The following is a 15,565-nucleotide window of genomic DNA, read 5'->3' on the forward strand; positions in this document are numbered from 1 at the left end:
CTCCGCCATTTTGAAGGACCTTGAATTATTTCAAAAAATTCCGCCGAAAAATACCATTTAATTGAAAACCTTTATATGGGTGATATACGAAGACGTGGACCTGCATAAGTAATTTTGAACTTCAAATACGAAATTCGAAACAATTCCGGTGAATAATGCCGCTAATATCATCAAAATACCGAAAAAGGCGAGATACCGTTGTAAGGGAGCTATACGAAGACGTGGAACTGCATAGACAATTTTCCATCATAGGTTGTATTACCCATTAAGAACTTCAAATTCGAAATTTGACTGAATTCTGGTAATTAATGTCGCGAAAATCTTGGAAATACCGAATATCTTGGGGAAGCGTTATATGGGTGCTATACTAAAACTTAGACCTATATAGACAATTCTCTTTCAGGGGGTAAAGTACTCAGAGGGAACTTCTTGTGTGAATTTCAGACAATTCCATTGAAAAATGTGGCTACAATCATAAAAATGCCGAATAAAGGGAGGTATAGTAATATGGGGGATATACAATATCGTGTACTTATATAGACAATTCTTTTTCAGGAAATAAAGTCGTCACAAAGAACCCCTTGTGTAGAATTTCAAACAATTCCATTTAAAAATGTGGTTAAAATCATCAAAATTCCGAATATCGGGAGGTACCGTTATATGGGGGCTATACGATATCGTGGAATGATATAGCCCATCTTCGAACTCGTCCTGCCTGCAGACAAAAGACAGATCGGTGCAAAATTTTAGATTCCTATCTTTATCGATATCCGATCGAGATATATTTATACTTTGTTGCAAAAGAAATGACGAACTTTATATACCCTCCACATACTACGTATGGTAGACGTTATAAAAAGAACTGTTAAATCTGCCTTCCACTCCCTGCTGTAGCGTGCCGTAATAAGAAGGAGAAATCGTTTTACCCGCCACAACTAGAGAATCTTAGAAAGGGAGAGTGCCTTTTGTTGTAGGAACAAACGAACGAACAAACATTCACATATTTTTTTTCGTGAAAACATATTTTCATATGTTCATAATTGTTGGCCCAAATATGAAAGACGGGTTAACAATGGAGCATACGTACCGACACAAACACACACACACCCAAACATATTAAATACTTATAAAGTACATTCATTTCGATATACATATAAACATTAACTCTGCCATATGTGTGTGTGTGTTCATAAGTATATTTCGGTTTTTTGCTCTCTTGCCACACACTTATACACACACACGGTCAATGATATAAACTTTCATTTCCAATATGAGGCAAGAATTACAACTACAAAAAGAAGAAAACGTGATGCCACCACATTCAATGGCATAGCCATACAAGCTCACACATACACACACACATTTAGACGGCCATTCACAAAGACCACAATGGCTGAAATTTCCTATGGACACTTCCAAGGTAATCATCATCATCATCATCAACAACAACAACAACATCATCATCAGGAAAACAATTGCCTGGCCTGCCTTTAAGACCCCGAATTGTATTAACCATGAACGAGCGACAATGTAGATGACAACAATAAAGACATCGGCACAACATCAAGAAAAGTTGTATTGCTATTTTTTATTGTTCTTGCTGTAAATGCTTTAAACGAAAGGAAAATTTAACAACAATTCTGTTTCGCTGTGTGGCGAAGAATTCACTTAATAAAATATTCATTTTATTGTACGATGATGAGGATTTACTTGGCCATACATATATAAGTAGTCATAATATCAAGGCTTGACACTTTTCTTCAGGGAGTGTGTGTGTGTGTATATGTGTGTCGGTATGTCTGTTTATCATATCATGAAATGTGTTTTTTTTTTGCTAAAAAGACGACCCATAAAATAAATTTTTTATGATGTTACATTATTTATGGCGCCTTATTTCAATTTAATTGTTTTAGAAGTCAATTAAACTTGTTGAATTTATTATGGTTAGAAAGAGAAAAGAAAAACAAAAAAAAAAAAAAAAAAAAAAAACAGTCAACAAAAGAAATGTGTCAAAATTATGTCAGTTGTTGATCTATGGACTGGCTAGACAGCAATTGTGGGCAATCTTCATAAAAGGAAGACAATAAAAATGATTCTTTACAATTTTTTTGAATGATGTATTAAAGATTTCACCAAATATTTTTTGAATGAAATACAACTCAAAACCAGTAATGAAAGTCTTAAAGTCGGGCGGGGCCGACTTTATGATACCTTACACCACTTTGCTAATTTAGTAGAGCTCCACATAACAATTAAAAGTTTTTATGGGAGAATTCAATCATACACCCTATGATTATAATTATAATTTAAAGTTCAAATGGCTAAATATGCCGAAGCATTTGTATCTTTTAAATTCGGACTTGTATTGCCTATCATTTGGGGGCTATATCCAAATCTGAACCGATTTTGATAAAATTTGGCAAAGATATTTCTGAGCTGTATTTCAGATACTTCCCTGAATATCGTTGTTACGGAGTGCGTATTACGGCTGTGGGTAACAAATATAACAAATCGGATGAACAATATAATGGGAGCTATAGCTATATCTGAACCGATCTTCACCAAATTTGATATACTAGCTTCTAGAGTAAATTCGGTCGTAAGTGCCAAATTTCATTCCATATGGGCAAATATTAGACGTTTGGTGCACAATAAAAAGTAAATCGGACAAAGTTATATGTGGGAGATGTATCCAAATCCGAACCGATCTCGATAAAATTTAGCAAAGGTATTTCTGAGCTGTATTTGATATATTTCCCCAAATATTGTTGTCACAGGATGCATATTACGGCTGCGGAGGACTAACATAACAAATCGGATGAACAATATATATTGGAGCTATAGCTATATCTGAACCGATTTCGAACAAATTTGGTATATTTATTTTCAGGCCTAATTTGGTTGTATGTGCAAAATTTCATACTATTCGGGCTGATATTACACGTTTGGTGCACAATAAAAGGCAAATCGGACGTGATATATGTGGGAGCTATATCTAAATTTTTACTGATTATCTCCAATTTCAATAGGGTTCGTCCTTGGGGCAAACAAATGATTTGGGCAAAATTTCATCTGGATCGGGTAATAAATGCGAACTGTACATTGTTCACAAAAATACATGGACAGACGGACGGACATGCATAAATCGACTCAGAATACGATTCTATGCAGAACATCAACAGGAACTATGGATCTATCTCGTTTCCTTTTGCCTGTTACATAATACCCTGTCCACCATGTGGTGTAGGGTATAATGAAAACAAAACGAGCATATAAAAGGAAAAAAATCAAAAGCATAAAGAAATTCCCTGAGCTTCATTTAAGACATCAAGTTTGGAAAATTCTCACATTCACAAAATGATTTTCTTCTCCTCAAAATTCAAAGGTAACAAGAACCTCCTCCTCAAATTCAAAGTTTCTAACATTCTTTTGTAATTTTGCTCTTAGGCTTTGAATGACATGTAAGCCTTATTGGCTATGCCTTGTTAATCCACGTTATCTTCAGAGCTATCACATTTCGAATTTTGATTGACACATTAACCATTAACACTGTTATGGAGGAGGATTAAGAGATAAACCAAGGTACGACACAAAGTGTAATCTATCAATTTTGTGTCCTGTGGGGATTTTGTTCAATTAGGGGGAAGTTTTTTTTTTCAGTTTTTTCTATGAAGAGTTTTATTCCATGGACAATTGTAGATAGAAATTAAAGACTTTTGTACATTTTTCACAGAAGGAACAAATGCTGGAAATTCAGAAGTAGGATCGGCTACCCAGAAAAAGTTTGGTAGGTGTATGTGCCACTTGCAGCAATATTACTCTGAAAAACTTCCATTAACAAATAATAATAATTTTCTTAGTTGAAACTAAATCTACAAATCAACCTACTAATCCGTTATATTTGCAAAGGCATAACGCTCAAAATAAGTGCTTATTCTTTGGCCACTTTGAGTCGACAAAAAAAAAAGAAAACGCTAGCCCTATTTTAAAGCAAATAATTATTTTACTCATTATTTGGTAATGAGGAAAATAATGACTTTTGCTTTGGAAGAGTCCATTATTTATAACAGGTTGGTAATACATGTTGTAATTGGTTTGCAATATCTTGTAACAGATTATTGACCAACTTTTTATATTAAGTTCGTCATTCCGTTTGGAACTCATCGTAATAATTTTTTTAGAACCAATAAAGTATATATATGTTCATGATCAGCGTAAAATTCTAAAACGATTTAGCCCTGTCCGTCCGTCCGTCTGTCTGTTGTAATCATGTTAGAGTCATAACAAATAAAAATAGGAAGCTAAAATTTTGGACCTATCTGTCTTTGGCTGCAGGCAGGTTAAGTTCGAAGATCGGTCTACGATATCGTATAGCCTCCATATAACGGTACCCCCGATATTCGGTATTTTGATGATTTTAACCACTTTTTTCCATGGTATAGCCCCCATACAATGGTTACTCCCTTTATTCGGTATTTTGATGATATTAGCGACATTATTCACCGGAATTGTTTCTAATTTCGTATTTTAAGTTCGGATTCGTTACTACAGCGTATGACAAAAAATTATTTATGCAGCACCACATATTCGTATAGCCCCCATCTAAAGGTTTTCATTTAATCGTTTTTTTTTTTTGACGGATTTTTTTAAAATTTTCATGTTCCTCCCGAATGGTGGAGGGTATAAAAAATCGGACTTGCTGACGAGTTTTGGCGTTGGTTAAGCGGATACTCAGACATATTTGGTGTGGATGACGGCTTACAAGGGCCGTTCTTTCGAAGATATTGCGTTAAAAAATATGTGAGTTAAACACCAGAACAATATAAGTTCGACTCTAGTTCTACTAATAAATCTTTTTCAGAGCAATTTTCTCATCTTGTGGCGATTGGATTTTCCCAAAACTACCACAAGCAACCTCCAGTTATTGTGCTGTTGTAGGATGACGGATTGAACGTTGAGGCGGCAACATTTGGCTTTTATTCAAGTGACATCGAAAAAAAGAATATGCTCCATTTTTTCTACATCCAGGAAAGCTCCTACTCAAATTCGAGCGAGTTTTACTCACTACTCCAGCAATTCTGAAGTTTTATATTATTAGAACGACGGTTTTTTAACTTCTCTTTTGGCTCTAGGTGGCTGTTTGGTAAGTACTTACTTCCTATGATATGTCAATGTTAAGATAAAGGGGTTAGGATGTTGTTTTGTAAGTAGTTGCTGGTGTCTACATTTACTTAATAGTTATTTGGTAATGAGATTTGTGCTGACTCATTCCGAACCGAGGAAAATTAATAATACTGAAGTTGAGTTTGGAACAATGACTTGTTTCCACTTTTTTTAACTCGAGATTACTTTACCTCACCACCCCAATATACATCTCCATGCCGGTTTTAATACCCCATATTGTATCCATTCCTAGAGAACATCATGTTTTCTTTGTCGCATTCAGCTATAAATTACATCTGCACCAACAGGAATTATCAGGAAGTGAAGTGCAACATAAAAGAGAACATGTTTGTTTTTGCCCATTTACAATTTTAATGCTTGCGAAAAAAGGGGTGATGACTTTAAATGGTGTTTAAGGTCAACAGCAAAGTTGTAGTTGGTTTTTGAGAAGAAGAAGAAAAAAACGGGAACTGATTTAAATTGGCAAAATAAAAAAAAGGAAGTGAAAAAGAGTCTGAGTTTATTTTTAATGAAACAGAAAAGCTTTAAAAACGTGTATAAAGGCATGAGACATCTAGCGGTTAGGGCGAACAACGCCTTTTGGGATTTAACATGTTCTATATTTCAAAAATTGATTTAAAATTGTAACCGAAATATATTTTATAAATATATAATAGGCTATAAATATTTAGGGCTAACATGACTTTCTCAAAAAATCTGGAGAATTTTTTTTCTGTTCATGATCCGAAGGCAGTTGTGGATAGATAGATAGACCATTTTAATACATGAATGTCTATTTTAAGACTAAGAGTCTACAAATGTTTCTACGCAAGTCTTAATGTGGCATTGATACACTTCAACTACTCCATTTAAATTTTTTGAATAAAAACAACCTTGATATGTTGTAATATCTAGATTTTCCAATTGTTCATGTATTAGGTAACTCAATCATTCCATCTTAACTTAAAATAAAAAAACTTTAAGCCCTTATGTAAACGTTGGGGAGTGTACACCAATAACAATAGAAAAAATCATCTTTATCATTCATTCATTGTTAATGAAACATTTGTAATCGAATACAATATCCATAATCTATATGACATATATATATACAAAATAAAATATAAATTCATAAGTGTTTATGTATCGATGGGCGAGTGTCTGTATGTATGTGTATGTGTGTGAGTTTGTTTCGGGTATATAAAATACGAATGTACTGACTGACATTGGGGCCTATTGTGAGTAATCAAGTGGCATATTTAAGTCTTCTTCATTCATTCAGCTTATTTCCTCCTCTTTCCATGACAGACGGTCTTCATATTCCAATGGCTGAGTGTGGATGTGGGTATGTGTGTGTGTATGTATGTGATGATGATGTTGATTGTTTGCGAGTTATTTATAATCAAGCAAGCAAAAAAAAATAAACGTCATCATCAACATCCTCATGACCTTTGGCTTAAATACTCTCACTATCGCTCTCACATTAACAGTTGTGCTCTTCAAATTTAAATGGCTCTTTTGGCGATTTGCTTTTCTTTACATTGGCTTAAATTTATTTTGTTGGAAAAATACTCTCACTCTCTTTCTCTTTTTAAATGGGTGAATGGGCTTCAAAGAGATTTTGAAAACAAAAATTAACATTGGTAAGTCATCATCATCATCATGGTTGTGGTTAGAATCATTTGTGTATTTTTTCTCCAAGTTATTTGGGTTAACAACAGGTTCAAAAAATTTAGTGTTTTTTTCTCTCTCTCTCTCTTCTTTCTTTCATTATTTTCTTTTCAGGCATTAACTTGGTTGGTTGGTGGTTGACCAAAAATCAAAACACTTTCTTTTATTGTAGAATTGTTATTCATGTAACATGAAAAGAAGCATTGAAAAAAATTTGAAATGCTAGGCTAGGGGGAGATGGTTAACAAAAAGTTAAACTGAAAGTTGTTTTTTTTTTCTTTCCATGGCATTCTTCTCCTCTGCTCTGCTCCGCACAATTTAAATAATTCATTCCAGTAATGTGATGATTTGCCGCGTTTAAATGATACCCAACATGTGAGAATGATGATTCGATTTTTAGGTCTCAGAGTAGGTATTGGAATTCAACAAAATTATGTTAATGAACCTTTAAAAAAATGTAAATGGGTTAAATCATCTCCATTTCTTGTTATCACGGAGTGATTAATATTTTTATTAGTTATTCAGTTTTTATTGTGTTTCTTTGTGTTTGGATTCCTATGATTAATTTAAATGATAAAACATGTGAGAATTCTTTTTCCAAAGAATGTTTTCTTTTGAGGTTTTTTGTTATGAGCATGAAAGGTCACATAGCGTTGCCGCAGGAGAAAGTTGTTGGAAAAATTCTTTTCAAGCCATACATTTCTAAGATCATTAATTTTTGAAAAGTGAAACCCATTGTAAAGCGGTACGATAGAAGATTCTATGGATATATTTTAAGTTTTCCATGATGTTTTTACAATCCATCCAGATCATAAAGCTGAAGATTGGGGCAAAGGTATAAGATAAGAAGCGATCTTTTAAAAATTCGCCCAAAAAGTGTTGGGATATATAAATAAACATCCCTGGTATTGCACAGTAGGATATAAATAGTATTATTTATAAAGTGGCCAAAAAATGGCTCGTGAGCTGAACATATCGCAATATTACATTCGGCAAATATTGAAAAAAGAGCTCGGAGTAAAGCCATTGAAATTCCAAAAAGTGCAAGAACTTACACCAACAGAAAGAAAATAGGCCCAAAAGAGCTAAATACATAGTAGCTTCGCTTGGCCGAAAATGGTGGACTGCCGATTTTGGTTTTCTCCGATGAGAAAACATTCGTTGTCCAGCAGTTTGTAAACAAACAAAATGGCCACTAGAACTCAAGCGCCGGTTATGATGATGGTATGGTAACAGCCGATAATCGCTCTCCGCTCGTATTAATTGACCGTGGCGTTAGAATAAATGCCGAATATTATCTCGAAAATATTCTGGAGGGTGTATTAAAGCCTTGGGCACGCAAACATTTTGGCCGCAGACCTTGGACATTCCAACAGGACTCAGCACCATCGCACTCAGCGCGCGCCTTCCAAAAATGGTTCCTCGCTTCATTTCCAGCGCACAATGGCTACCAAAATCTCCGGATACCAATCCGCTGTACTATTGTGTCTGGAATAAAAAATACCAAAGTGACGATCACCTCAAGCAAGCGCTTCGTCGGGAATGGGCCAAAATACCGCAGAGCAACATTCGGGCAGCGTGTGATGGTTTCCTTGGTCGTTTGAAAGTCATAATTTGTGCCAAAATTGACCATCTAAACTTATTCTAAAATTTGATGCTATTTCTGCTGTTTTCGCTGGAGGAACCATCGAACCTTTTTTCTTCGAAGACGTCGCTGGCCAAATGGTTACTGTGAATGGTGAGCAGTATAAAGCAATGATAAACGACTTCTTTTTGCCGCAACTTGATGAGTTGGGATTGGAAAAAATGTGGTTCCAACAGGACGGGGCAACGGCACACACTCCACGTGCCACAATCGATATGCTGTAGGATGCATTTTCCGCACGCCTAATCTCCCTTTATGAAGATTTGCATTGGCCAGAAATATCCCCTAATTTGACCGCTCCAGACTTCTTTTTATAGGGCTTTTTGAAGTCGCGGGTTTATGTCAACAAGCCTCAGACTCTTTCAGCTCCTAAAGACAATATCAGTCAAGAATGTGAGGACCAATGGCCGGACGTTTTGGCCAAAGTTATGGAAACGCCATAAAAAGGTCTCAAAAGACAATAAACTGTGGCAGCGGTAAAAAAAACTAAAAAAAACAAATAAAACTAGTCCACAAGAAGAATCAATTTTTTTCTTTTTAAATTCAACAAAAAAACATCGGAAGTTTTATGAAATTTTGGAAATATTTAGGGTTATTAGGTAGTCGACTAAATTATTTTCAAATTTTTCCTTTAACCAAAAAGCCAATTTTTCGGTCTATTCATCTAATGTCAGTAGGTCTGTAGGTAGGTCGAAAGCCGAGGTCGAAAAAGCCAATTTTTCGGTCTATCGGTTTTCTTTAATCAGCTAACCCATGAAACGTTTCATGCGGAAGGACCAAATATTTCAGATAGCCAGACTTTTCGGCTTTTATACCCTTTATCTCATAATATCCGACATGTTGTGTGGGTTTTGAGAGGTTGTGAGAATAGTCAACTCTAAATTATCTTCTCTTTGCCAAAATGTAAGAAGATATACCTGGTCTTTCGAAAACCACAAAGTTTTTTTGAATGAGTATCAATGAGTATTTCCTTAGAAATCGGTTAGTGTCAAAAAACCTGCTTTCTCCAAAACAATGAGTCATATATAGATATCAACTGGATTTTATTGGGAATAACAACTAAAATTAATTCATTGTCAAGTCGATTGTAAGAAATGACTCAGAGAGCGCGCAAAGCAATATAAACAATTTGCAATTTAAAATTCGAACCAGTTTCCAAACAAAAAGACCGCAAAAAAAAACAAAAATATTGATCTGCATATACCATAAAATATTAAAACACAAGGTTAAATATTTAATGACTGACCGTTGATGTTACTTGACAGCAACAAGGTCTTAGGTGGAATTGCAGTTTTATGTGCATTTTAATGTGGATTTTTTTCTTTAAACTCACTTCTTCCCGTGCTGACAGCCGTTTATCACCTTAACACATGACATTTTTTTAATTTTCTAACGATGGTGTGAACATTACAACAACATTAAACATAAAATGAAAAAAATCCAAAAGAAAGCCACTTTCGTTAAACACTTGAAATTTATTTCAACAAACTGTGAAAGCCTAAAGAAGCTCAAACGTAAGGCAAGTTCGTGAGTACATACATCTCATTAGCATGCAGCAGCAAACGGTGGTAATGATTACCCAAAAGCCCCCCACACAAACAGACAAACCGACACACAGACGCACACGCTTCAGTTCATTGTACCCAAACAATTTGTGCAAAACCCAAGACTAATTGTAAAAAAATGTATTACAAAATTATCACCACCCCACTCTCAATTAGAGACTTAAGGTCTGTGTGAGGAGAGAGGGGGAAGTCAAGGGAATTATTTAAAGTTTTTTTTGGAGATTTTTGAGGTTATTTGCTTTGGAAGATGTCGTTTTCGCTTTGGAATTGGGATTTTACTGTAATTTAGTATGACTCCAATGTACCCAGAATCGTCTCAAATTTGTAGGAGAGCGGGCTATCATGGCACTAAATCTGAATCCTATCTACCTGGTAGTTTCCTATCAGAAAATGTATCAAAGACATAGAAGTGTAAAGATAGGACAAGACAGGCTTAAAATATGGCAACCCTGTAAAAAAACCTCTGTTGTTATGATATCATAACAACATAGTTACCAATGTTAAGCAATTTAAACCGCTAAGGCAGTATGCAATTATTTAGGAAGGTATATGGAGTAGAATTTTGAAACTTATATTTTGGATTACCCAAACTTTTATTTGTCATTCTTTCCTATAATTGTGTTTTTTTATATTAACATGCCTTTGTCATGAAATGTTATTCAAGGTAGTATAGCCACAAACCATTTGCTCAGAATGCATTTTGTCTAGTCTTTACCATTTTAGGTCTTTGAATGTATATATTTTGTATATCCAACTTACCTTCTGCAGAGTTCGGCACTTTTCTCCCATGAATGTTTGATATTGAAATATTTGTAACAATAAAGACCGCGCAGTTCCCAACCTAGAAATAAACATTAAAAAATAAAAATTAGTAATGACTTTAATTTTTTATTTAAAAATTATGAAATACAATCATAAATTATCATCAAGAGAGTATTGATCTATGGCCCCCTAGCAAAAATTTGCATTCACATGTGCCCCATTCAGTAATGACAACTACATGGTAAGATAAAAAACTGCGACAAAGTCAAATGCCATAATTTCTATATTTTTTTTTTTTAATTTTAAATTTTATTGAATGGAAGCAAAGCAAATTTCGGAAATAGCATAAAATCTTAGAATAAGTTTATATTAGTTCGAATTGGTCACCTTTGGCACGAATTATAACCTTCAAACGGCCAATGAAACCGTAACACGCTGCCCGAACGTTGCCCATTCACGGCGAAGCGCTTGCTTGAGGTGATCGACACTTTGGTATTTTTTAGTGCCAACCTTGCATTCCAAAATACTTCAGACACAATAGTCCAACGGATTGGTATCCGGAGATTTTGGTGGCCATTGTGCACTGGAAATGAAGCGAGGAACCTCATTTTGTAACCATTCTTGGGTGGCGGGAGCTGAGTGCAATGGTGCTGAGTTCTGTTGGAATGTCCAACGTCTGCGGCCAAAATGTGTGCGTGCCCAAGGCTTTTATAAACCCTCCAGAATATTTCCGCGATAATATTCGGGCATTTATTCTGATGCCACGGTCGTTTAAGGCGGAAATGATTATGAATATATATACGTCATGGGATTTACGATGAATATTTAGGGATGTTACAAACGGAATGATAAAGTTAAAATACCAAGGAGGAGGATGAAAAATAATCCATTAAAGTCCTTGTTTTAGTATATACCTTATAATAAAGTACCCCTCAATTTTATACATTTTGAGGGATCTCGGTTTAGCCTGTTTCAATGTATGATGCTGTATCGGAGTTGGGGGTCTCTGTCTAATATACCCTCCTTTCCAGGGTGGAGGGTATAAAAATTATCCATATAGGTCCTTGTTTTAGTAGATACCTCATATAAACGTATCCCTCGATTTTACACATTTCGATGGATCTTGTCTCTAACTTGGTTCAATGTAGGGTCCTATATCGTAGTTGGGCGCCGTTGTCTTTTGTCAAAGTTTGTAATATCTATTTTTGGACCTTAGAGTACTTAACAACTGCTTGAGAAAGTCATATGCCGTTCCAGACTGAAGTAATTTATAAATGGAAGGTGTTAGGTTAACATTATTTTTTGAAGATAATTTTGAAATTTGGGACAGCGATTTAGAATGTCTTGGGATTTTCGGTACTGAAAATAGGTCATTTCAATCCATATTTAATTATAAACTTTCCATTCTCCATTTTTTTTTTTTTTTTTTTTTATTGGTTCGATTTTGATTAGCTGAGATTTGTGTTCATTAAGCTTAACATTTTCAAAATATAAAATAATTTTTGGATTTTAAATATTTTGAAATTTTAATTTTGGATTCATGTTCCAACCTACTGGCCTAAAATTTGGCGCTACAGGTGGTTTATTGTTAAACTGTTTCCAATTTAAAAATTTCATGTAGCATATTTCATTATGGAGGTCAAGAAAAATTAACCCTAAATTTTCTTCATTTTGTATACCTCACGTAACCTAGGGTTAATCAAATTTCTCAATTTATTTGCCACCAATCGCTGACATTTTAATTTCAACAAATCGTCGTAATGTTTACGCATACCTCGTTTTATTATTAAATGTGTCTGGCGATTAAATGTCAAGAAGCTAAGCTGCAAAAACCAAAAAGTCACCTCAAACAAGCCTCTCGTTTTATTAGTACATGCCGGCTTTTAAACTTTGGAAATGCAACAAATCTTACTTTCATTGCATGTTGTTAATAACTTTGTACGTCTGTGTGTATTTCGCATTTGTTGTTATTATTATTGTTATTATTGGATTTGCTTTTTGTTAAATGACATTTGTTTTTATTAAGAAATCTGGCTTGGCGTTGTTGTTGGTCAAAGCAAAATTCAAGTTTAGTGATTTAGCCAACAGACCGTAGCCAAGGAAAGTTTTATTAAAGCACAGGCACACACACACACACGTAGCCACAATAAAACAAACAGACAAGGCTCCAATGAATTGTCATATTTTAAGTCTAGATTGACAGCTTTCATCATTACAAAAACCCACATCTGTCACACTGCCTAGCACCCTCTATTCAGAGGCTAACAAAGAAAAATCAATTAAGGCCTCAACAAATTGTGACCCTTCTTAGATCCAATGCTTGCTAATTATGGTGACTGGGCATAACGGCTATGTGTTGTGGGATTCAATGGCAAATACTTTCTATTTGAAATTTTCCAAATAATAATAATTTTCATTCTTTTCAATTATTGGGAAAAGCTTAGAAGATCGGAAATGCCTTCTAATGTCATGTAGGAATAGAAAGTTTTATTATTTCTTTTGATTGTCTTTCTTTCGAATAGTGGTATTGGTGTTGTTGTAATCAAAGTTGCATTGGAGAGTGACCATGCTATTGATAGATTGGTCGCCGCCGCCACCACCACCATGCCAACCGTTATGTGGCGGCATTGCATTACGTTGCGCCTATGCTTAGCTATGCGTGGCGTTGCGACTGACCATCATTATGCGTTTGTGGTAATACTATTTACGAGTATTGGACGTTTTGGATGGAGGTTGTCGTTTTTTTCTTATTTTTCTACCAATCCAGCTAATTTCGTTAAAGTTGTTGTTTTTGTTGTTATTAGTTTTTGTTTTTGAGAAAGTGTTTAGGTGAAATTCTTTAACTAATCGTTGTAGACATATTTATTGGACAAGCAAAACAAATAAATATATTTATGTATGTCTGTTGGTTTCTTTGTAGACGACTTGTTTTGATGGCCATACACAACACATTGTGTGACGCTTGTCTTTTTTTCTGTCGGTCTGTCCGAATGCGTATTTTCGGTTTCATTTTCATTTCATTGAAAACTCGTCAAAGGAAAGTCCCGACCATAATTGTAAGCCATGTTCAATCAAAAGGCATGTAATTGAAACAAGTCAAACAAGATATTATGTTCGGCAGATTTGCAACAACAAAATGAAAATCTTCTTGAAAACATAAAAAAATAAAGTTTTAAAATCGGGATCTTCTGAAGACCACTACAAGATATTATATCGAGGAGCAGATCACTTAAAGAATTTATTCGAAAAAAGGCTAAATAATGTTTTCGATTTAAAAAGTCCATTAGAATATGTAAGGCTCTAAAAAAATATCATTAGAAAATCTCCTAGAAAAAGGAAAGAAGGCCATATATACAAAGAATATCCCCGATGGTTTTTTTAAATTAAGCACGAATCGATAGATTCTATCGAAAGGATACCATACGCAGTTCGTTTATTTAAAGAAGATGGCCAATAAAAATACTTCTACCTTTGACAACACCTTGGATAATATTCTATCTTAAGCCACTAGTATATTTTTAAATTTTTGCCTAATATTAAAGGTTTTTTAAATAAGGACAAAATTCCGTATAGTCTATTGTGAAGCATTTGTTGAGGAAATTTTCTTCTCCGAACGAATGTTTATCTGAGATGTTCTTGGTCATAGATTGGCAAAATAATGAAAGAGATAGCAAAATAAAGATAGAGATGCATACTTGCTCATTTATACTTGCTCCCATACGAAATGTTTTCCTTTTCAGCAAAAATCATTTTGACGTCTACCGTGGAGGATATTAGTAAAGCCATTGTACAATGAACCCGCATCCAATTTTTGCAACCAAAACTATTTCAAAGTCTCGATATGAAAAGCGAAGAAACCACCAGAGACCTCAATATCAAATTCCAGAATTTCAGGTCTATCCCTTCACCCAATACCAAATTTAGTACCATTTACCATAACCAAAACAATACACACCTCTCCATCCTAGACAACCACGAAAATTAGGACTATTTTGTACTCTTCAAACAATTATAGTACACATTTCGAAAACCACCTCCATAACTTTACCACAGGCAACATTAGTAACTTCTTTATCAAATTTTAGGATTTCAGCTCGATTAATTTAGCCAATACCAACATTAGAAGTACTAAATAGTTACTTCTCGAACAATTTTAGTACACATTTCCGAAAACATCTCAATTCCATATGCCAACAGAGACCTCAATATCTAATTTGAGGATTCCAGGCCTATCTCTTCACCCAATACCAAATTAAGAACCATTTAGTACTTTTCGTACAAATATAGGATGCATTTTCAAACCACCGCCAAATCTCAAACATAGATACCATCAGTAATCTAAATATCAAATATCCGAATTTATTGTTTACTCATTTACCCAATACGAAATATAGTACCATTCAGCACTTTTCGTACAAATATAGTAAATATAGTACACATTTTCGAAAACACATTCATATTTTCAGGATATACAGTGACCCAAAATTAAATTTCCGATTTCAAGCACTACCTGTTCAGCCAATACAAAATTGTACCAAATATTGAACTATTTAGTACTATTCGTGCACTTATAGTACACAAATTTCAACCACATTTTTATAAAAAAAAAAATAATAAAATTAAAAAAAAGAACTATCACCAACAGGAACCCCAATACAAAGTTTCAAAATTGCAGCTTCATCCGTTGACCCTAAACCTAACCGTTCTTACTTAAGTACCATTTAGTACTTTTCAAAAAATGTAAGTACACTTTTCCAAA

General features: G+C 34.4%; 1 protein-coding gene across 5 annotated transcripts in view; it reads right to left on the minus strand.

The window, feature by feature from the left end:
* LOC131803667 (uncharacterized) overlaps nucleotides 1-15,565 on the minus strand; it is a 69,137-nt gene that overhangs the window by 13,994 nt on the left and 39,578 nt on the right. For all 5 annotated transcript variants that reach the window (XM_059125114.1, XM_059125116.1, XM_059125117.1 and 2 more), the window contains exon 3: nucleotides 10,804-10,885. In XM_059125114.1, coding sequence (XP_058981097.1) covers nucleotides 10,804-10,885 — 82 coding nt within the window. The remainder of the gene's footprint in view (nucleotides 1-10,803; nucleotides 10,886-15,565) is intronic.

The sequence above is a fragment of the Musca domestica genome, unplaced genomic scaffold (assembly GCF_030504385.1).
Source record: "Musca domestica strain aabys unplaced genomic scaffold, Musca_domestica.polishedcontigs.V.1.1 32, whole genome shotgun sequence".
NCBI classification, from domain to species: Eukaryota; Metazoa; Arthropoda; class Insecta; order Diptera; family Muscidae; genus Musca; species Musca domestica.